This window comes from Cuculus canorus, chromosome 2, assembly GCF_017976375.1.
Source record: "Cuculus canorus isolate bCucCan1 chromosome 2, bCucCan1.pri, whole genome shotgun sequence".
NCBI classification, from domain to species: Eukaryota; Metazoa; Chordata; class Aves; order Cuculiformes; family Cuculidae; genus Cuculus; species Cuculus canorus.
In genome coordinates, this window is record NC_071402.1 from 89,749,823 (window position 1) to 89,774,704 (window position 24,882).

The 24,882-nt window shown below is 39.5% G+C and overlaps 1 protein-coding gene across 4 annotated transcripts in view; it reads right to left on the reverse strand.

Annotated features, from left to right (window-relative positions):
- Positions 1-12,709: 12,709 nt before the first annotated feature.
- Positions 12,710-24,882, reverse strand: part of ECI2 (enoyl-CoA delta isomerase 2) — a 31,406-nt gene continuing 19,233 nt past the window's right edge. For 2 of the 4 annotated variants that reach the window (XM_054059626.1, XM_054059629.1), the window contains exons 5-10: positions 24,050-24,119; positions 22,109-22,211; positions 20,385-20,505; positions 17,584-17,673; positions 14,007-14,150; positions 12,710-13,242 (exon numbers count right to left, since the gene is read on the reverse strand). In XM_054059626.1, coding sequence (XP_053915601.1) covers positions 13,087-13,242; positions 14,007-14,150; positions 17,584-17,673; positions 20,385-20,505; positions 22,109-22,211; positions 24,050-24,119 — 684 coding nt within the window. In that variant the 3' untranslated portion in view covers positions 12,710-13,086. The remainder of the gene's footprint in view (positions 13,243-14,006; positions 14,151-17,583; positions 17,674-20,384; positions 20,506-22,108; positions 22,212-24,049; positions 24,120-24,882) is intronic. The other 2 variants (XM_054059627.1, XM_054059628.1) reach the window with 1 other exon arrangement.

The window sequence follows — 24,882 nt, forward strand, 5'->3', positions numbered from 1 at the left end:
TAGTAATAGTTTAGTCTTTCTGTTGCTTTGTACTTTATTCTTAAAATAGGAATAGGAAACAATGAAATGAGTTGGCGATACAGAAACAAAGCAGTAGAAAAGATGCCCCTTAATGCCTACAGAACTGTTTTAAGCTATTCTGGAGAAGCATAAAGTTGCTCGTTCACTTGTTCTTTGTGTTGTAGGTGCAGCTCAAAAGAAGATGATGGCTACCAGAAGACATGAACAAAGGTTTCTGTCCTATAAAACATATGAAAGATACTCCTTGTGTAGTTCTGTCTTAATCTTTTGGTTTCCACCATTGCAGTTTAGAACTGATTAGCATGGCTGCAGTCCTGCTAATTCCTGAAGCATATTTTTACTGTATTAGAATTTGTTACATAGACGGGCTTGTTTCATTTCTGGCTGAAGAGATCTTTTTATTGTGATGAAATGTGGGTAAATAAACATTAGTCTTTAAATGCATTTTCTTAAAATGACAGAATGATCAGTACAAAACCTATCAAATTTAGGAAAAAATCTGCCATTATATTTAGTTAAAACACATGTGGTTTAACTAGTAAATATTTAAGCAGATGACACTTTTTTTTCTTTAACATAGCTGATTATTTATTTTACTTCTGTCAAACTTTATTGTTGGTGCAGAGGAATTGAGAGGACAGGGATTATTCAAAGAACAAGTGGATTTCAGTCCTCCATCCAGTATTGGCTTCAGCAGACAATTGTTGGCAACAGTAGAAAATCTTCAGTGCTGGCTTCAAAAGCCTCTGGAATTGAGGACTTCTAACATTGTTAAGGAACCTCTCCGGTTTTAGGCAATACCTATCCCAGCAGCCTGTGGTCTCTGAGGAGAGCAAAGTAGCTGCTTGTGTCACTGCAGGCAGCTGCATTTCTGTGGTTGGAGCTTGGTGCAAAAAGAAGAGCTGTGCAACTAGAGCTTTTGTGTTGAACTATTTCTTAGCTACTCCAAGAGGGAGGTTAATTTATTTTTTCTGCCTGTACCTGAAGATGTAATTTTTATCTTCACCTAAGGTCCTGCATACAGAAAGTTTGGCTAAATCTACTGCACAAATTTCCATTTTCTTCTCCCTCATGGTGACAAGTAGCTTCATACTTATCGTACTTAGTTTGCCAAGTGTTCAGAAAAAATGAGATACCAGCCCTATGCAGTTAGAATGTGGTTTTATTACCTTGTATACTACTATAATTTGAAAATTAAGAACTGTTTAAGAGTTTTTTGATAGACTATAATGATTCCTTTAAAACCTTTTTAATAATATTTATCTCCATATATAGGGTAAGTGGCATTAAACCTCTGAAGAACCTTTAAATGTGTATTAACCCCCGTACACTTGGGAAGGCAGACAAGTCTGTGGTACTGCTGGAGATAGAGCGATCTACAGTATGTGTAATATTGTAACTCAGGTGAAGGATGTTGGGAAGTGGCAATTGCTTGAAATTAATAAAGTACATTTAAAACTTACTTGCAGCCTGTCTTCTGTCATGTTCACAAATCATAGTGCAAAGCTGCTAAATGTAAGAACAATCTTCAAATACATTAAAACCAAAGTATAGTTCTTTGGGGTTGTCTGTTTACGTGTCAGAGATACTAAAAGATCTGTGACCAAAAATCCTCTCAAGTATGTGTAAAACGGAGCTGTTGTCTTTTAAGTTGCCCCTCTCCTGGCCCTGTAAGTGCCGATGACTTCATGTGGATTTCACTTTGATTTCCCCAATGCCTTTTTCTATCTTTCATAGGAGGTACTAGCCTCTGTGAGTTAAGGTTGAAACAGTTGCATTGTATTGCAGTGAAGGGAAGCCAAATATATTATAAATTAATGTTTTTAAGAAAATATTGAGGCTAGTCGAATGGGAGAAGCAGCATGGTGAGGTGGGATGGAGGGTGTGTTCATTTCTTGTGAATCATGTATCAAATTAATCTAAGTGTATTAATTGTACTTGGGTAGGTACATAAGTGAAACTATGAAATCCTAGACTTTTGTGTCTTTGTTTTGTTCATCTTAAATAACTGAAACATGATTTAGACTCATGACAAATAATAACGTTCTCTAAATGAAAATCTTTGCCCTTCCTTCCATGATAGCTCTTTGAATGCATCATTGTCTCAAAATTATTTTCTTGTAAACACTCTTGTTTATGATTGTGGCCCATCTCTTTCTACAAAGTAGGTATGAGCTAATTAGTCATGAAATAGTGGAAACCTATGAATATTTACACAGGGGTTCCCATTAAGAGCAAAGACAGAACCCCAGCAGCTCAGCCCTCTCTCTGCGTTTGCAAGGGGCAAACCAATCCTCTTGAGAGAAGAAAGCAGACTTCCATGTCTGCTACATGTCAAAATCCTCTATTCTTATAGGAAATGTATCTTTGCATAGACTGTTAAACTGTCTCTGCCATGCTCTACAAGTGTTTGGAAGCCTATTTAGACTTGCAGCTATGATAGAGCTGGGCCTTTGTAGAGGTAAATTTATCATAGAATCTGATACGTTATCAGGAAGAACTACCATTTCCTGCAGTGAGGATGCAGGTGAATTTCTGCATGAATGGAAACACTGGCAATTACCTTAACTCATCTGCTGTCTAAACACAAGGAATGGTAATAGTCTGGGTTTGACACTGCATATCCACTTTTCTAACAGTTCCATAGCTGCTTTGAACCTGCCATTTGCAAAACTCTGAAAAAGTTACTCTGCATTCAACAAGACCAAACGCTGAGCAAACTAATTTACCTCTGTAGCTGGCCGTGCTTTGACTATGGGGATGTAAAAACAGATGACCCATAGAGTATGGATTGGAGAGGACTGCTGTGATTGGAGGGGAGGGTGTCTGTCATTTATAAAGGTTCATTTAGTAGCAGCATTGATGTTTTTTAATTTTTTTTATGCTATGTACCTTGCAATCAATGAGGTTTTGGTTCTAAAGTAAAATGTGTCAAACCTTTCATAAGGCTTGTACCTCTCACCATAGTTTTTTCCCAATGTATAAAAACCTTAATTAGAACGGATTACAATATTTTACCTGCAATTTATTGGATTGGAGCTGGACCCCAGCGAAGAATAAGTATGGCACAGAATACATTACAAGAAAGAGCAACAGAACTAATCTTCATGATCTTTGAGGTCCCTTACAACCCAAACTATTCTATGATTTTTGACAAAAAAAAAAAAAAAACAACCCAAAAAAACCCGCCAGATTTCTTCTGCAAATACTCTTTGACAGTAGCTTTTAGCCACATTTGCCCACCTGTGTACTTGTCTGTATTCTTTCTGCTCCTAAACAGTGTTCTCAAATGAGGAAGCTGAACTTCATGAGTTACATATTAAAGGAGCTTTACCTTACCAAAATACACCTAAAGCTCAGACATTCTACAAATCTATCCCCTACATTAAAATAAAGCTCATCCTATAAACATTATGCAGATGAGATACGCTGTATAGAATGGCCCTACATTTGGGCTGCAGTCTTCTCACAAGAAAGAAATAAGTTCTGCTCAACAGAAGTCAAGCTGAGCTTCATACCATGCTTGTGTATCTGCTAGACATCTGAAAAGGTAACACCCAGAATTCCACTTATTTTTCACTGAATTTTGTCTGAATCCAGTAAAGTCACCATTCCCTTCAGCCTCTTGAATGACAATGTCTCATCATGGCTCAACAAGAAGACCGCTAGCAGTCACTCAGCGGTGAGTCTTTCATTGGTCTGCACTCAGGAAGATGGCATCTAGACACTCTTTCTGGGCGTTTTAAAGTTAAATCTGAAACACACGCGACGCCCATCCACTTTCTTCCCCTAGGAGGCTTAAATTAGATAAATTTGGCTGAGCAAATCTAGGCATGGAGTTCCCTGCCTCTTTTACAGAAAATCCAAGCACTCTCACAGGATGGGAAACAGGTGATTTCACAACCAGACCCAAGCTGCTCTGCTAGCTCATTAAAGCTAATAGACTGAGTCCACTTCTATTTGCAAGTAATTAATCAATTTCTGATCAGAAATGCTGAGTAAAAAAAAATCAGCTCTATTTACATGAGGATCTCAAATACTGCGTAGGTCAACATGCTTTTTTTTCTCAAGTTTTTTCTCCTTTAATATATAAATTCTCTTACCATGGGGTAAATTACAGAGTAATTGCGTATATGAGCTGACACATACACAAAACCAACACAAGACTAACCCTACAGCCTGGGAACCAAAATTGGGGCGGGGGGGGGGGGGGGAGAGGCAGTGATGGTTATAAAACATGTTCTAACCTGTCATGGTGAGACCAGTCTCAACTCTATCGCTTCATTCAGTGCGAGTAGACTCGTGTTCAAGTATAGAACTGTATCAAGGACAGATGCGTGTTCAAGTATAGAACCATAGCCTGGGCTGCATCAAAAGAAGCGTGGCCAGCAGGTCAAGGGAGGTGATTCTGCCTCTCTATTCATCTCTTCTGAGACCCCATCTGGAGTATTGTGTCCAGTTCTGGAATCCTCAACATAAGAAGGATATGGAGCTGTTGGAATGGGTCCAGAGGAGGGCTACAAGGATGATCAGAGGGCTGGAGCACCTTCCATATGAGGACAGGCTGAGAGAGCTGGGTTTGTTCCACCTGGAGAAGAGAAGAGAAGGCTCTGAGGAGAACATATAGGGACCTTCCAGTACTTGAAGGGGCTACAAGAAAGCTGGGGAGGGACTGTTCACAAAGGCTTGTAGTGATAGGACTAGGGGCAATGGGTATGAACTGGAGAGGGGCAGATTCAAACTAGACATAAGGAAGAATTTTTTCACCATGAGAGGGGTGAAGCACCGGCACAGGCTGTCCAGGGAAGTTGTGGATGCCCCATTGCCGGAGGTGTTCAAGACCAGATCGGATGGGGCCTTGGGCAGCCTGAACTGCTGGGAGGTGTCCAGGGGAGTAGGAACTGGATGATCTTTAAGGTTCCTTCCAACTCAAACTATTCTATGATTCTATGATAGATGTTTTCTTGCCCTTGTCTGGAAAACGTGCACCAGGCCACAAGACTTTGTGGAGCAGTTTTTAACTAACAACATCACTGTGCTTGAGCACCCACCCTATTCACCAAACCAGGCTCCCTGCAATTTCTGACTCTTCCCAAAGATCCAGTCAATGCTCAAAGGAACATATTTTTTTTGCTAGTAGATGATGTGAAAGTAAAAACGACAGAGATCCTCAATAGCATTTCAGAAAATTATCTGCAGAATTGCTTTGAATGTTAGCAGCATTGTGTGCAGCTTCCTCAGAGGGGAACTATTTTGAAGGTGATGAGAGTTAATTTTCTTAATTTGCTAAATAAAAAGAGTTACAGGCACAGTTTTGGTGTTTTTTTGTGTTGGATCTCATATACAATTAAGACCAATTTAAGACACCTCACAGAAGGCCTGCATACCTAAAGCAACAGACAGATTTCAAAGTGACAAAACTAGCAAAATTCATGTGTGGGAAGCTCCTGTACACAGAGAAAGTAATGAATGCAGTCTAAACAAAACACATAGGTAATGGAAACAACCCTCTTATAGACAAAAAGATTAAATCAAATACGTAATTTACTTATAAAGTTTAAGGAGATTTTCTGGGAATAATCACCATCCTCTGAAATCCAAGAGTCCACAGGAACATGTTCTATTCCTACATTCTGAGAAAGGGGTAAATGTATTTACTTAAATCACATATATATTTGACTTTCAGGCCACACATTATTTGGTCTCAGGCAACAGTCAAGCTACCAGTAAGCTGTTTTACAGGCTATTCTATTTATGCCAAGGTAAATACAATCGGTTCCACTGGAGCCTGAAAAGCTTTCAGCCCACACCTGTTATACGCAGTTGGAATGTGGTCAGAGACTGTAACTAAGTGATACCAACACTTTCACACTATTTCAATGTATTTACGCTCAGTAACAAATAATTATCATGTAGTCTGTATGCTATGTTTTATTACTGTTTTACAATTATTTGGGAAAAGCTGTAATTGTAGCAAGGATTAGCCTCTTGGAAGGCAGTTAAGACAGCTAATCTTATAAGCAGGTCTTACACAATGTTTCAAGATGCCAGCTTGACATTTTTTTTTATTTTTTTTTTTACAACACATTTGTATTCAGTTCCGATGAGGTCTTCTAATTCTGATGAGATCACTTCCAAACAGTAAGAAAACTCTGACTTAACTTATAAACTACACTAAACTAGCAGTGCTGAATGATACTCTTTCACAGATAGGAATCCAAGAAATCGATATTATTCAATATTAGTGTATTTCAGCTTTGCCATGGCAAGAGAGAGATTCTACCTTTTAGACAAGACAAGAGCTTACTCATTAGTGAGCTTCTTTCTGAAGAGGTTTGGATCCTATATTGTTCATATTCAGTGGTATAGAAAGAGTAGGGTGTAGCTGTAGTTGGTGACTGTGTCTTCGAAGTTACTAAAACAGATGAATGAGTGGTTGGTTCAGCAACAGAGCAAGTGGAAGATCTCCTCGTGGGCAAGTGTTTAAAATTGTGGGCATCTTAGGGCTCTCTGGAGCATCATGTGACACTGTAATGTCCCTCATACTGAAATGCCAGCAGCTGGTGTTCATTACGCACCTGCCTGTTCTACAGCACGGACAAACACACACATTTTGAACAGGTCTGTTCGTGTGTACAGCAGCTGGGTTTTTTTTCTGGATTAAAAGCTGTCTGAGGACAGGGAGAACGAGATAGGTCTGGCTGGCTGATGTGTGGACTTTGAAGAAACAGGCTGATTACTGACAACCATCGGAGGAGCAGCTGTAAAGGACTGGTCTTTTCCTGGAATGCAGGAAGATGCTACATTCCTTTCATTTCCAGTAGATGCGAGAACAGTTTCACACAAGACCCTTCACGGGGCGGATCAAAAGCTAACTTGTGGCTATCCTATTTTGAGAAGACTATCTTTTGTGAAGACTAATGAACAGTGAGGGGGAAAGGAATATTTTGTTTTCATGTCTGGATATTAGTTCCTCGGTTGTTTCCTGTTGCTTATGGCTTTAACTTCAAATCCATGCTTTTGAAATATTTAGGCAGACCATCATTTATCTTTTCATTCTCAGATGCATTATCTTCTTCCATTAAAAGACCATCCTCCATGGTACAATTTTGTAACCCAAAACTACATTTGGGAACAGAGAGGGTATCTTCAGTACTGCACTCAGTAGCAGGCTCAGAGTTAGAAATAACAGCTTCAGTACCAATCCTGAAAAAATATCCCATTTTGGATTTGTTCAGCAGATACTTGTTGAGAGTACGTGTTGCAATGTTAATAGTCAAAAATAGTCAAAAAACTATCCAAACTGCAGGAACACAGCCAGATACAGGGCAAAATTAACAAACCCCAGAGCAATGTGGGCTTTGTTTAAAAAGCACACTAGCTCCAATCTCCTTTGTTCTAATGATCGCGGGAAGCCTAGTGCGCCCTGTGAAAAAAATAGAGTGATGTCAAGTTGTGTATCTGCAACAGGAATCATAAAAGGAAATGAAGATTCAAAGGCACCAGGGAAACTGTGGTTTGTTTTAAGCTAATTTTGCACCAAACGTAAGTGAAAGGAGTTTAAAAATGTTTTAGTCATTTCTTGGTTTACCACGCATCACAGAAATAAAATATTACCTGCCTTTTCTGAGCACTGCTTAAGCCACTGGACTTCCACAAGGTTTTGCAGAATAAGGAAGGAGAGATTGACAGAGGCCATCATCATGGTTCTCCTAGTTTCCAGTTGACTCCCAGTAGAGAGAATCGAACATATTTTCATTGCTTTCCTGATTTTCTATTGAAGCAGATGGCACAACTACCACTGATACGTCCTATAATGGGAAGTGCAATCTCACAGAGATTATTCCTAGATCTTTTGAAATACAGAGTTTACAAAAAGCTTGCAAAATCATATGAAAAACCCTCCAAAAACCTAGCAATGTGCTCTCTGCTACGTACAGCACAGAGTAGCAAAACTTGAGAAAATTCCCACTCTATCCCATTAGACTCGCCTTCCTCCATGTTTTCCAACTAGCACAACGGAAGAGCACCTTCTCAGAGATGAAATACTAAGAAGGAACTGAAAGGCTTGGGAAGTGCTTAATAAAAGTGGTTTTGTATGTATTTTGGGTTCTTATCTATATGGTAGAATTTTTTCTCCCTTGATCGGCAGATGGGTGAGAACTAAATTTCAGACTAACATAGTTCAGGTTTTGCTAATATAAGATAATCACTATTGAAATAATCCTAGGCAAGCATTTTAGAGCAACTAAGTCAGTTTGGGAGCTATCTAGTTTGAGCATCACTAGAAGACAATCTAGCAATCAGGAGAATCATCAAAAAAAAATTCAGTAATATTTCGAGTGGAAAGATGCTTCTCTGATTTGAAAGTCATCCTGTTGATTATAAACAGTCCAACTCACCAAAATGATCTTAAAAGTTGGTGTTCACCACATATTTTATAATATAATGCTTTCTCCTGACATATTTATGAAGCCACAGAGTGAAAACAGCACTGCAATGAACTGTCAGATTCCAGTCTTCGCATTCTCGCTTTGATAACCTGATGGCTACTGCTCAGTAGATTGTTTCAGCCAATTCTACAACTCTACAGATGTGATTTAATTTAGATCACATTTCCTGGAATTGTTTATGGCAGCTGCATCGCACAACTGCATAAAACCTTTCTAAACTTACATTCCCTGCTATTTGCTTATACACCAAGCCAGTCATACTAATGAAGGAAATTACATCAGTTTGATATTGTTTGTCCTTGACAAATACAGGTTATGTTTTGTTCTGGTTTATGCTGCAGGGTAGGGAGGAGAATTCCAAGAAACTCTCTCCACTAACTTTATGTACTTAACCGTGCCTTCTGTTTCTTCTCCTACAATAGTAGACCTCGACAAAAAAACCTTAGCATTAGCACGCTGTCTTTGTATCACAAAAGAAAGGTAAAGTCACACATATCCGGTAGATCAGGGCTAATGGTCAGAACTTCACTTCTGCCCTTTTGTTACTCAGTCACCTTTTAAAAAGAAGTTTTAAAATGTTATTCAAATCTAATCACTTTAAACATCAAAAAAGAAACAGAACAATATTCAGCAGCACCATGAGAGAGCAAAAATATCCCTTCAATCAATGCAAATTGCAACAACTTATCGATTGTTTTGTTATCTTCTTTTAGGTATGCTGTTATAAACTCCGCATAATTTCTGTAACTACTTTCATTTCTATATTTTTTTAATCTATGCAAATCTTTTTGCAGATTTTTAAATTAACCATTGTATCAGGACGTAAAGAATTCCTTATTTAATATTTGTAAGAGTAGTCATTCTACTTCTTTTCTAAAATGCCAGGTAAAAAATGCATTTGCAATAGATACTTTACTGGCTGAAAAATGTGAAACACTACCCAACGCAAAAGGATTATTAAGGGGAGCACATACTATCACGAGGGATACAAACTGGAGATATCATCAGTTTATTTACATATACATTTGGGGGGAAAAAGGTAAAATAATTATTCAAAGTTCAGGTTGAAGTTTTCAACCTGCCTAAACATTTCCTATACATTGGAACACAAGGTACATAAGAAATGTCATTTGTAATCAGAAGTGCTAATATGGTTCTTACAGTTCTAGAGTTGTGACTAATTTGGAAGGGAAAACCCAGTACCAGTAAAAGAAAAACAGCTAGATAAAAATCTCCCTCTCTGCTGTATACTGCTCCTTTAATAATGAAAAACTGCATCAGATAGAGCATATAGAGAATCTACTGAAGAAATTACACTAATAATGGAGTTAATGAATTGTACACTCAAGATGTATACAAGCATCCTTGAGTTGTAACAACAGTACAAAATAACATGCTCTAGAAGAGACTAAAAGGCTTCTACTTGAACATACTGTTTTCTACCTCCCAAATGCCCCTCCTTAACTTTAATGAAAACAAATTCACATCAATTAATAAAAGCCCTTGAAGTGTTCCCATTCAAAAACATATAAATTGATAATTACCTGTTGATAATTAATTCCACAAAAGTGCTAACATGTCTTTACATGCATTGCTCTCACCTGTTCAGCCTGGCTGGCTGGCTATGACATTAACTACTCCACTTAATTTGATATTAAAACATTATTACCTGCTCACAGCAATTTTTCTTTCATTACTTATCTTCTTCCAGGCATGAAACACTCCTTCTCTGCTGATATTTTGAATTAGCTAAAGTAAGGAAAACACTTTTTTGGTTTTTTAAATATCAAAACCATCTTCCAGAACGTGCACAAGGAGCATGAAATAAAACAGGTTACCCAATTTATTTGACCAACAAAGTACCTTGCTACACTTATTTTCAGATGGTCTTAAATCTAACAATAGGAAAACTGCAAAAGCCCTGAAAAAAGAACAAACCAATTTGGGAAACAGTCATGCGAAAATACTTCTAGGAAATTATCACTTACTTTTTGTCTTTGATATTTTACTAGAAAGTTTTAACCCATTACATTCACGTATCCATTTTTAGTTCCAGCTGAACCTAGCTTTTAACAAAGTATCTTAAATGCTGTACCTGCATTTGAACAAGATGGGGATTTTAGGTAGGGAGAAATTACTATAAAAGAACCTACCGTTTGGACTCAGTGATCTCAAAGGTTTTTTTCCAACAAATGATTCTATATTCAGAGAAAAGAAGTGTGCTTTTGAGGATGAGAAGAAACAGCTATGTGCCAGAAAACTTTTCAACTTTTTACACTGCACTAACCGCTTAGGTGCTGTGGCAGCCCTGAGCCTGCCTTGTCTTCCGGCAGTGCTTGGCTCCCACTGGTACCTCTGCCTTGGCTTCTTCCCTGGCCACACCTGGGCCTCAGCCTCTGTTGACTGTGCATGGTGCCCCACAAAGCATCCTTTCCCCACAGCCTCCTCCATTCTGCAACAGGTGGCCACCACATTGGGAGCCTGGAGCCCACTTTCTGGGCACTGGGAGGGCGTTTCTGTTGCCTCCACTTCTGCCATCCTGTGGATGACAGCAGACTTGGTTTGGCTGGCAAGCCCGTGTGGCCGGCATTGACTCTCACAGAGGGTTAAAGAGGACCCCTAATCTATTCGATACTTCTTAGCATCAATTCTAACTGCTGTCGCGTAGCTGACTGGTCCATACCCACCCTTCTTGTTTTCCATTTCTCTACCCCCATTCCTCTCCCTTTTTCTTTCTTGGTTGTTAAATGCCAGTGGCTTGGTACCACACTGGAGGCAAAGTCTGGATTTCAAGACCTGCTTTACCTTAAGAGACCACAGTGCTGCTGCCGAGCAGCCATCCTGCACATCCGCACTGCCCAGGCACAGGCACATTTTTAGCAGCAGCAGCACAAGTCTCTGCCACTGGGTGCTGATGGCACCTGAAGCCATCCATTTCTGGCTGCTTTGCTCCAGCATCTCCCACCGCTGTGCTGCACCCCGGCACTCTGGCACTCACATCCAGACAAGAAATGGGCGCCCACCTCAACTGCTGCTGCACGCACACCTGTGGGAGCAACACCAACTACACGGAAGATTAATTGAGACTAAGCTAAAGCATGAAGCCAGTACCAAGCATATTAGACTAAACATTATTAAAAAGACCAGGTGTTCAAGACACACAGAATAACAAATCCTCAATGTGTGAGGAAGCCAGGCTGGAAAAACCTGCCTGGGAATAAGCGGACTGGAGACGTGGCTGAAGGTCACAAGAATGTAGAATAGACAAAACAAAATATCATGTTTGTTGTCTTAGTTAGGGAACCAAAAAGCTGTATAAATCTGCTTGAAAGAGAGAAGCCAGAGTAATTCCTTAATTTGGCTTCTGTACACCATGCTGATTAAAAGAATATACTTATAGAAAACTGCGAGGTCTGCTTCTCCTTCATTGCCACACACACCATCTTCCCTTTGTATTGCCTGCAGGCATACACTGCACTCCTCTTTTATGTATGTCATTTGATGTTTGTACATGGGGCCAGGATTGGAGTGCTGCCTTTTGTGTTACTTACTGTCAACGCTCTTGAGATCAGTCTAGAGTACTTAAAATAACTAACTAAATGACTAACTAACTAAATATATATACATATTTTTTACAATAATAAGCTCCTTGTCACTGAGAGGCTTTTCTTCATGAGCAAGCGCTGCTTCTCCACAATTCCCTTTTGTTGGCATGAGCTAAACGCCTACCTACTTCCAGCAGCCTGACCTTGTTCTCTGCAGCACGTGGTACATTCTCTATCGAAAGACATCTGTGAACAGTGGAGAAATTTTCTGTTGAAAAATAATTGTTTTGTTAAATTAACTCCAAAATGGCTACAGTAAAAGGTCATACTGTCTCTAATGAGATTTTTCACAGAAAAAGGGCAATACGAATCAATTAATGGAAAAATATATTTAAGAATAGAACTATAAAGCTCACAACAAATAATTTTTTAACAACACAAGGAAAGAGACGACTTCTAATTAGAAAAAAATCTCTCTCGTGTTCTCCTAAGTCAGGCCAGATTGTTCATGCCCCAGTAGCAATTATTCTCATGTAATAAATAACTAAGACAAAGAAGGCAAGACTAATTCAAGTTAGTGAAGTGAATACTTTTTCTAAGACTATTACATCAATACACCTCCAGGAACTACTTCCCCTCTCACTGAGGATGTTTAACAGAAAGAATAAGAATCAGCACAACAGCAATTAATTTTCCATTTATTTTATTTCCATTATTTATGCAGTATTCCCTTCCCCACAGATTAATATAAAAATCACTTGTAAGACATCAACTGAAGAGCTATGAAAATACAGTGCTAATCTGTAGCTTCTTTTGGAAGAAAGGCTGCTTTATGACTATTCAGAAACATCACTGATGGCTACAGAATAATGAACCTCCTTATCCTCCCACCTATGGATCCAAGGCACATAACATTATATTAATTTTATGAACTGGTTTTAACACAGTACTCAGAACAGAAATATACCACATCAAAAGGTATAAGAACTATTTCTTGAAGAGAAAGTTTATTAACAATGAGGGCAGATTAAGCTATTGCCAGAAGATGAATTATTCTATGGTGAAGATTAGAGTTTTGATCTCTGACTAAAGAAGCTGACAACAGCATTTACACATTCTTCGGACAACCATCTCCCCTGCAGGACTTCACACTCCTTACTGTTGACTGCATGGAGCTTCTCCTTTTCCATACTTCGCATCAGTTGCTTTGTCACTGCCAAGGACTGGAGGAGAAAGAGAACATTAGCAAGTTTTCTGTACCTTAACGTTTCAGAAAATAGCACAATAAACACACTGGAAGCCAAAGAGGGTTGTATTAACATTGTTTTAGCTTCTAGTCAGCTTTTTAGCTGGAAGTAATTATTGCGTTTAATTACTAATAAGGTGGAGGATGTTCATGGAAAATGAAGTAGTCCACTAAACGCTCGTAATTGGAGGAGATAGGCATATGAAGTGAAACCTGCTCAACTGCAGTGCCAAATGCAACCTATATTATTAGCAGTTGGCAAAAACATCTCCTCTTGTCCAATGTAATTCAAGTAATTATGCAAAACCTAAGCTAGTGAGCAGGATGACTGAATTCTGTCAAAAGTAAAGCCACCCAGTGTCATCTTGAGCACCCACAATGCACACTGTACAATTAACACTGTAGAACCAGTGATAAGGCTCTTAAACCTAAACTACTACAAAAAAAAAATCTAAGAGAAGGCATGCAAGGCGCACATGCTGAGAGACTGCAAGTGGACTAATTAATTAGTTTTTAAGACTTTTCAGCCACTGAGCTACTGAATCTGTGTACAGTGCACTATTTTGATTCAGCCAGGGTAGAAGAGAACTACCTGTTTCCCAGATCAGTGATTGAAGGAAAATATGTTGAGCCTTGTTATTTCAATTAAGGATGAAGCCAAACCAGGCAACAGGATAGGTTTGGCAGGAGGACTGGGAATGCTACAGGCTTATAAGGTGGAGGAAAATTTAAAATACTGACATTTTTTGGGAGACTTGCATAAGCTTCTAATCTTTTCCAAACTTCCTTCTGAAAAGTCCTTTGAGGGAAGACTTCAGTCACAAGTCCTTTGGCACAGGCTTCTGCTGCGGTCAGCTTTTTATTGAAAAGCAAAATCTCACTTGCCTACATAAAGAAAAGTAGAAAGTGTGATTCAACAAGACACAAGACTTGAGTAATCTAACCAGAAAGGTACAAGCTTCCAAGTTGCATTTACTTTACTTTCTTGCTTGTTAATGTCTGCCCTCACAGAATCACAGAATAGACGATGACAAAAGAAACCTCCAGATACTGCCTAGCTCAAACCTCCTGCTCAAGCAGGGTCAGCTGGAGCAGGCTGCCCAGGACTATGTCCTGTTGAGTTTTATCTCCTGGGATGAAGACAACTGTCTAGGGGTGAAGCCTACATAGCATCTCTGCACAACCTGTTCACTAAACACTATACAAACACTATAAATTTATTGTTTTACATTCAGGTGGAGTTTCCTGTGTTTCAATTTCTACCCCCTTCCTCCTGTCCTTTTACTGGGCATCACTGACCAAGAATCTCTCTACACCTTCTTTACACTTTGCCATCAGGTATTTATAAATATTGGCAAGATTCCCTCAAGCCTTCTCTGCTTCAGGAAAAAGAGTCCCACCCTCTCTCCACCTCTTCTCACGTGCAATATGCTAGAGTGCCTTAACCACCTTTGTGGATCTTTGCTAGGCCTACTCCAATATGTCCATGTCTCTCTTGTAGCCAGAGCCCAGACCTAAATAGAGCATGCCCGCTGTTTTCTAACCGAGGTTGAGCAGAGGGGAAGAACCACCTCCCTTGACTTGCTGCCAATACTTGGTCTAAAAGCAGCCCAGGATACCACTGGCTCATGGACAACTTGTCCAACAGGATGCACAGGTCCTTCTCTGCAAAGCTGCTTTCCAGCAAGTAAGCCCCCAAAAGGCACCAGTGTGTAGGATTTCTTTCCGGGTACAGGGTCATAATGAAGAGGTTAAATAAGTATTGGACCCAGTATCAACTACACTGGGCTACACCACCAGTGACTGGCTCACTTCTGTTGATCACCGAGAGACTATATGTCTTTTTAAGCAGAGTTTCAAGGTTGTCTCCTGAAATTACCTCATCAAAAATTATTTGTTCACTTCCTGCAGTGACTCCAAGATTCCTAGAACATGGACTGGTAGGTTCTGTCTCCCTGAATAGACTAACCTTGGTACCTGGATATTTATCAAGCATTTGCTCTACTCCTTACAGATTTAAACTCTGCTCAACACAAATCACTCATATTAACATAGGCAATAATATCAGTTAAGTATTTAAAAAGATCCAGATTTTTCCTGTGGGATATCAAAAAAGCAGAAGGGGAGTTATGCTGTTCTAAGGAATAAAAATGTAGATTCTGCTGTCTTTTTTTTCTTTTAAGTTACTATTATTTAGTGTCCTTATTTCTAGAGTAGAGAGAGGAAACGGAGTATGGATGAAAGACCAATACATATTAGAACAAAATAGGTAATATAAAAATTCTGGAAGTAACACATAAATGGATTGTTTCACATTCCCATTTGGAGGAATGGTTGAACACAAGTTTCCCCCAGGCTTGGCAGAAACCTTTAGAATGCTTGCTCCCTTGTCTGATAAAGACAGTCAACCAAGACATTTCTTAAGAGTGCTCTTATTTTCTTTTTTTAACCCTTTTTTACATCATTTCCTCCCATTGCTGGAATAAAGATACAACCTTTTGCAGGACACAAAAAGTGGAGGAAGCCGTGAAAAATAAAACTTTCATTAGCATCACAGTACGGCTTTAGTAGTGGTCACTATTCTATATGGTGTCTGTGCTGACACAGTCATTACATTTCTTGATCTCTGTTTCAAAAGATGTGAACAGGAGCTTTCTTTGAGGACTCTTGCTGTGATTCAAATTGCTCTTACAGTTGAAGGATATCAACACACAAAGGTCAGATGGTCCCACGTACAGGGCAGACATTGCTTTAGAGACTCGCTTGCCCAGCTAGACGCCCACAAGTCTATGGGGCCGGATGGGATCCACCCAAGAGTATTGAAGGAGCTGGCGGATGTCCTTTCCAAACCCCTATCCATCATCTTCCAGAGGTCCTGGCTGACTGGGGAAGTTCCACTAGACTGGAGGCTGGCTGATGTTGTGCCCATATACAAGAAGGGTTGCAGAGAGGATCCGGGGAACTACAGGCCTGTCAGTCTCACCTCAGTGCCAGGGAAAGTCATGGAACAGGTAATCTTGAGTGCTATCATGAAGCACATGCAAGAGAACCGGGTGATCAGGCCCAGTCAACATGGGTTTACAAAAGGCAGATCTTGCCAAATTAACCTGATCACCTTCTATGACAAAATCACTCGACTACTGGATGGGGGAAAGGCTGTGGATGTAGTCTTCTTGGACTTCAGTAAAGCCTTTGACACAGTTTCTCACAGCATTCTGCTGCAGAAACTGTCAGCCTCTGGCCTGGACAGGCGCACACTCTCCTGGGTTGAAAACTGGTTGGATGGCCGGGCCCAGAGAGTGGTGGTCAATGGAGTTAACTCCAGCTGGAGGCCAGTCACAAGTGGGGTTCCTCAGGGCTCAGTACTGGGTCCAGCTCTGTTCAATGTCTTTATCAATGACCTGGATGAAGGCATTGAGTGCACCCTCAGCAAGTTTGCAGATGACACTAAGCTGGGAGGAATTGTCGATCTGCTGGAGGGTAGGGAGGCTCTGCAAAGGGATCTGAACAGGCTGGACTGCTGGGCCGAGACCAATGGCATGAGGTTTAACAAGGCCAAATGCCGGGTCCTGCACTTGGGGCACAACACCCTATGCAGCGCTACAGACTGAGGGAAGAATTGCTGGAGAGCTGCACGGAAGAGAAGGACCTGGGGGTGCTGGTTGACAGCCGACTGAACATGAGCTAGCAGTGTGCCCAGGTAGCCAAGAAGGCCAATGGCATCTTGGCTTGTATCAGAAATGGGGTCACCAGCAGGTCCAGGGAGGTGATTCTCCCTCTGTACTCAGCACTGGTGAGACCGCACCTTGACTACTGTGTTCAGTTCTGGACCTCTCACCACAAGAAGGATGTTGAGGCTCTGCAGCGTGTCCAGAGAAGAGCAACAAAGCTGGTGAGGGGGCTGGAGAACAAGTCTTACAAGGAGCGGCTGAGAGAGCTGGGGTTGTTTAGCCTGGAGAAGAGGAGGCTGAGGGGAGACCTTATTACTCTCTACAACTACCTGAAAGGAGGTTGTGGAGAGGAGGGAGCTGGCCTCTTCTCCCAAGTGACAGGGGACAGGACAAGAGGGAATGGCCTGAAGCTCCGTCAGGGGAGGTTCAGGTTGGATATCAGAAAAAAATTCTTCACAGTAAGAGTCATTGGCTACTGGAACAGGCTGCCCAGGGAGGTGGTCGAGTCACCTTCCCTGGAGGTGTTTAAGGAACGGGTGGATGAAGTGCTTAGGGACATGGTTTAGGGAGTGTTAGGAATGGTTGGACTCGATGATCCAATGGGTCCTTTCCAACCTTGTGATTCTGTGATTCTGTGACATTCTTACCTTGGCTAAGCCCATGATTTTTGGAAATGTGTAAGAAGAACATCCTTCTGCGCTTTGTCCAAGTTGACTAAAAGGGGTGTGAAATGTAGCCTGGAAAAGTTAAAAAAAAGAACAAAATAAAGCAAACCTCACAATAGAGCACAAGACTGAAGAATCATTTCATTTTGAAGCTTCTACTGTAACAGAGTTCACCAGAAATAAATTTGAAATGTTACCCTAATAGGTTTTAATACCATCTGGTAACACTGCTTCATCCTCTCAGTGCACCCAAGAGCTGACTTTGTATAATTCAATTCCTTAATCATAACAACCTCATTGATGAAGTTATCTTATCTGAATACAGAACTTAGAGAAACTAATTTGCATGTGCAAAATCTTTACAGAAACGCTATTCATATACAATTGCCCTAAAATTTATTATATACGTAGTCCAAATAACTTCAGCAGTAAAGAGCATTTTGCTTTCTGAAGACACAGTAAATTTATTCTGCTTATGAAAAATTCAAGTCACCACATCTTCTCTCAAATTTTATGCAAATTTAGAAAGAACCTGTGGCAGAAATGCATCACAGGATCAGACAAAGCAATACCCTAATTGCAAGTTACAAATGCACTACAGAATTTTGTTTTGACAACTCACATCAACTTTAGGCAAGGAAGACAAAAGGCTTGTCTTTATTTTCATTTAAAAATATGAACTGACAAATTAAGAGTGCACAGACTGTCAATACAGCTTTACTGTGATAGAAGGCAATAATCTCTTAATGTACTGCAGATGGCCGCACATTACAGCAGATCAATAGTCTTCCTAGCAAGAAAGCGACATTTATGTCATCATAAGAAAACATCAGACAATATCTAATTAAATAACAATTTGGATGAGAATAACCTTTCTGCGTAGGAGTTCACAATCCTGGAAAGGGAAAAATAGACAACAATCACCTTGAGAAGGCTTTAATAAATTTGAAGTTAATAGGAAATTTCTCATGAAGACTAATCTAAGTGAAAAGCTAAATTGGAACCCTACAGAGACCTCCAAAGAACTGTTAACAAGGGCATATTCCCAGTTACCTGTCCCAGTGCAAGGGGATGGTACCAACAGGTTGCCTTAGCTAAATCATGAGGTTGTCACTGACTTTAAACACAAATACACAGAAAGCGAAAACTACATAAAAAAACAAAGTATAAAACTAACATAAGCATGCAGAGACTGAGAAAGTAGAAATACAAGGTAAAAATAAGATGCATATACCAATGATTATGTATACGAGTAGCAAAAGGAAGTTCGACTATCAAACCATTCAAGAAAGGAGGACAATATTAACACAAAAAAAATATTTAGCACTTATTTGGATTAAACTTCAACTAAATCTATACTAACTTGTGGCTGTAGGAGATATTATGCAGATGGAGAAGCGGTTAGAATCCAAAATAGTCTTAATATAAAGAAGAAGAATGAAGAATATAATGAGCAAGAAGACTACTTAATATACACAAGTTAAAGCTTGGCACGAATAACCTGGTATACAACATACGATAGGAACAACTGTTTAACTGGCAAATCTACACTAAAGGATCCAGGTAGCATAATCCAAAGAAGTTCTTCCGCTCCACATCAGAAAGACACGAGATGGAGTGACGTTTCCAGTTTGAACTACAGTGCTTAAAGAGATACAGAACAACTGGAAGGAGTTCAGAGGAATATGACTGTCGGTTTAAGAAAGCACATAAGGAAAAACTGAATGAATTGCAGCTGTTTAGCTGAAAAAAAAAAATAGAAAAGACTGAGAGAGTGGATATAAACCTGAGATATCTAAGTACCCTGATGGCTAAGCACGCTTACGGCTATTGCAAGGGAGGATGAAAATACTCAGTTCTTTAAATTCACAAACAAGAAAAAATAGGTTCACCCTGCAGCTAAAAATGATCAGATGGCAGGGGAGGAAAAGGGGGAACCCAACAATTTTTGAAACAAAGAAGACATCTAGAGACTGGAATAGACAGAATAAGTCATGCACATTATACAAGCACATGTCAGGAGTGACAAGGTCTATCTGATCCTATCATGCGGCAAGCAGAAGGAGTTTGTCCCTTGTAGCTCTATTTTCCCAAGTCTCTCAGTGACAAACCAAATCCAGCAGGGACTTTGAAGGAAAATCTAACACAGTGCTGAAGCAGGAGTCAAAGTACCCCCCGTCACAGACACTTCTGCAAGTAAAAGCTTGCATAAAATTAATTAAGACCTTAGGTTAAGTTCCACATCTGTTTAATAACCTTATATAAATGAAGAACAGGGAACACAAAAAATAAGCCATATAATGGGGTCCAACACTGTGCCTTAGATATAGCTTTTGGTATGTATTTGGCAAGTTACCTTAAAAAGAATCTTAAGTGGAACAAACCAAAGCTTTTCTGAAGTAACCATGGAACACAAATCAGATAAAATGTCAGTGCGCTTCCATTCCACAACAATATTTTGTTCTCCTTCCCACACCTGAAAAGCACCTTGTGACCCTCATTTCACGTTAGCTACTCTTTCCTGTACCCACCAATGCAGGAAAGACTTTCTAAACTGGAGTCAGCATCTTGATAACCATAACTATAGTAGGAAATTCCAGGCATGTTAACCACTAGCTGATGTACCGTGTGCTGGTAATTAATATTAGTGTTCCTTAATGTGATATAGAAAACCTTTACATTTGTGTGTTCTTTTCTGGAGGAAGATTACTCCAAACCAAATAATATTTGCTACAGGAAGAGCCTTGAAGACTGCCTCGGGATCACCTATGTAAGTTACTTACGCTGTCAGAAGCATACACGACATCACATAATCCAAGGAGTGTTACAGAGATTCCAACAGCTGGGCCATTTACTACTGCAATCAGTGGTTTAGGAAAATCAATAAAATGATCCACAAAGTCTCTAGAGAGAAGGAAAAACAGATTGTGAGATGCACACCCTAGGCTTTTCCACCAAATATAAAAAAACTTTCAGAACATGATTGGATACCGCATAACAAATATAGTGGTAGGTTCTAGGTAGCATATGTTTTTTTTTCCCAAATGAATTCTGACAAAGAAAATAAGAACTATTTGAAACACATGCACTTAGAATCAGATGTGTACATGTCAGCACAGCTATCCTAGTTCCTGCAATCAAGTTATGAAAGTGCCATCTTCTTCAGCTTCAGTTACTGAATACATCTCACTAACAAGAACAGTCTTTTGCCCTGTTTATCTATCTGCTTATATATCTATCTTAATTCCACCCATGGGATATCCATTCCCTTCAGATTCTGTTCTGCTGTGAAGTCCCACCATGTACCAAAACGGCAATGCTATCGTAACACAGAATTCCCAAGTGCTGTTCTGCTCATGTTTTAGAAACAAATGTTTTGTTTCACTTGACAGCTACTTCTCCATCCAAGTGCAAAACAGCACTATCAAAATATAGTATTTTTCTAAAGTGAACAGTGTTGTAAAAACTCCACTTCTCTGGCATTTCTATGCATCAGTTGTAATGAAGCAATATGCTTGTGTAAAGGTAACAGCATAGTAAATACAGTCTTCTCACAAGAGCAAGATGAAAGATCATAAAGTACACATGAGAATACACACATCCTACAAAACACTGGAGGCTGGAATGCTTGCCAGATACCACTGAATAACATTTTTGCAACAAATTTGGACTGCCTGATCATCACTTTGTACGGGGAACTGGGATCTACAGACAGCTTGCCTAAGTAAAAGCTGCAAAACTGAGTACTTTCCCTGCAGTTCATCTTTAAAAAATAAATCAAAACCACTGTTTTTTTAAAATTTTTGTGTATATTTTGGATTTTCCATCAGTCACAAGTGCCTGAGAAAGCAATCCAACTTGCAAGCATCTCTCAGATGTAACTGTCACATACAGAAGTAAAAAAGAAGACAAAATGTGCTTAAATAGGGAAGAAACAAACATGATGTTCCCAAAAAAGCATCTCAGCCACTCTGCCCCGACGTCCTTGGCCTTAGAAAAAGAATTAATTTAACAAGCATACTCAGACACTAAAATGGAACCACAATCTCAAAATTCTTGGGCAATTTTGAACAAGCTCATTACATCTCATCTTTATTCCAAGAAACCTGACAGTGAAGGTATTTTGGCACATCCTGCCAATGTGAGCACTGCTGAATATCAGAAAACCCACATTTTTTTTGTTGCAGCTTACAAACCGTACAGTCAAAATCATGTTTCTGTCATTATAGCCGCATGTAATTTGGAGACTAAAACATAAAAATGAGTCTTTAGCATCACTGTACTTGCACCACATTCACCTAATTTCCTCATTTATTTCACACAATTAATACTACATCTCCCGCAGGATCTTTGTGTTTATGCATACCTGGAGCCCTTAGACACAGTCATCTCAATAGACATAGCACAGCATAACTGGGTCCCTGCCGGCACGTTTTCAAACAATGCCCGCAACTTATATTTTACCGATTACAGTATCTTATGCATATATGAAATGAAGATATTCTACTTGAGTAATATTGCTCCATCTTTTGCCATCTTCTCCGCTTCACCAGCTAGGGCAGAAGCAAAATTATTCAGATCATTTCCACTACTATAGTAGTCTCCATTTCCTGCAGAGAACACATATGAATAAATGCACCAACAGTTTCTGAGTAGGTAAGAGAAGAGAAGTTTCCATTTATTACATCTACAAAAGAACTTCATTCTAAATGTCTAACATTATTAGGTAATTAGAAGGATTGTCTCAAAGTATACACACTACCTTAAAGGAGAACTATGGTTTAAAAATAAGTTTATACTGACAAATCACTGAAAACAATGGGTAAAAAAGCTAAAGAACATTAAATTTGAAAGATTCAAGGCGGGGGGGGGGAATTTATTTCTTCCATAATAGTGTCTTACTTGCTCAGGTTTGGTTTTTTTTTTCTGTCAATTCTCCATCATTCAAACAGTGAGATGCAAGAAATATTTTTTTTAAGAAAACGGAAATGTAAGTTTATGCATTTCCCTTCATCCCTCTTCAAACTGCTGAAGGTATCAAAAGTAGACAGAATAACCTATTAAATAGATGGTAGAAGTTTCACATTTTTTAATGAACATCTAAGGAAAAGGCATAGCATTCTAAGGATAAGACTGACAGCACTGCATTGAAATCATTGTACTGAAAGATGTATTCTTCAATATGCAGATAACCGGTTAGTGAATGTATAAGTCAGTTTGAGACACCATCAAAAAAGCAAGGAGTATTAAAAGCTAGACTGCATGACTTAATTGTCGAACTCATCCTGGGTTCCATGAGGACAATCACAGGATGGGACTTTTACTGCTTAGCACATACATTATGTTATGCTGCAGTGCTCTTACTAACTACATAAAATAGAACAGAAAGGTTTGTGAAGAGGTGTTCACTGTAATATTTACTCCTAGCTATACGTGTATTAGACATTCCAGTTGTGTGAACTACCTTTCTCATTTTGTAAGGGTAGTTGTGCCTAGTCTTTGCTACTGAAAGGAAATTCAGCATCTTAGAAACAGAAGGTTTTGGTAAAGAAGACAGTGGAGAAGGGTATGTATGCAATTATCTCAGAAGTAATGAGTAAACGGGCTTACGCCCTAGCTCTCCGTGCGTCCTTACTACTTTGCTGCCAGCCAAAATTCAAGCTTTGGCTAATTTCCTAAATGCACACCTCTCTGCAACAAAGATGGGCCAGGCAGGCGGCACCTGCCCTCAGCTGTTCTGTCCCTCCTGCCTGCCCCTGCCATTGTGTTGTTCAGTCAGCATCAGGGACGGACAAGATGGTCATCTAGAGAATCCAAATGACACGTCCCCAGAGCAGCTAGACTTCACAGGCAGCATGAGTTTGGGTTGCCCTTTTACACACAGTCATTCAGCTGCATGCATCTGCTCACTAGGATGTATACAGCTGTGCCAGGTTGAAGCCACAGAAAAAAAAAACCAAAAAAACCCCCAACAGAACAGAAAGCAGCAGGTTTTCCCCAATGATCTTCAGTAAATACGCAGTGTAAACTTTCTACTGGCTATGCTGGTGAATAATTTGAGTGGCTTGTTTTAGTATATTTAAATGTATTACAGAGGTAGAGAAAATTGACTAAATCCATAGCAATGAACTTCAAAAGCAGCAGTGAAGATGCTGTGGAGCAGAGATATCAGCTACTCAAAAGCAATAAAGCTCTTAGGAGTATTCCATGTCTATCTTCTCATCTCAGAAAGATGTTTTGATATAACAGCAAGCTTAGTCAGCAATTTGAAACATCGCCTCGAAAGAATTTTGCCAATTTTTGGAAAATCTTCAGTCTATGCTAGAGGAAGGAATTACCTCACTTACACAATTCTATCTTAGTCTAAATACAGGTAGATAGTTCATGTCAGTATTGTACTTTGGCAAAATATAAAAGAAATCTAAGAGAGGCATATGAAGTGTGGTACCAGTAATAACTGCTATGGTAGAATCATCTTTTCCAGCTTCTTCAAGTGCTTTCATAATTTCTCCATACATCTGCATAAGAGGAAAATCAACAAAGTACAAATGTGACGCTGCATAAGATCATAAAAAGAAGGTTCACACTGACAACAAGAAACTTGAAAGACAGATTACCTGATTAACTATGGTCCTTTTAAGTACAAAAATAATTTGCATCCACAGAAAGTCAAGTATTACACGTGAGGTATTTCTGCCCATAAAGACACGTTTGTAATACTCAACGATCCTGATACAAATCTAAAGGACAAAATAAGGTCCTTTGGGAAACAGACATTAACCAGAATCAGCTAGTTTTAAAACCTGAGAAGTAGTTTAAGTGGTCAAAATAATATATTAAAGAATTAGCAGCAGTGGGGTGATATCCCTGTTCCAGTATCTTTACAGGTGTGAAATGGGATGATCAAGTTTTTAGCAGGATGGACTTGCTCAGAAGATAGCTATGGGAAGTAGAAGGCTATCTAAACACACACATAACAGTGCTGAGCCAAAGTAGGCTGCACACACCCTTTGTTATTCATTAGGCTACAGTCAAATCTCGTATTCACAAAACAGGCTGATCTTCCTGCAGTCTGCCATTTTAGTTTAGTGGAGACTGTAATCCTATAGTATGAATGATAAAACCCCAAAAGACATAGAAAAGCCCACTCTATTAAATTTGAGCTGAATGGTTTCATTCTGTAGTGGAAATTTATTGCTTATTTTGTCATGGGAGTCAAGATGCTAAGCCTTCATAAAATTCAGACCACCATACTCCAGTCAGTTCTGCTAAACCTGTGGT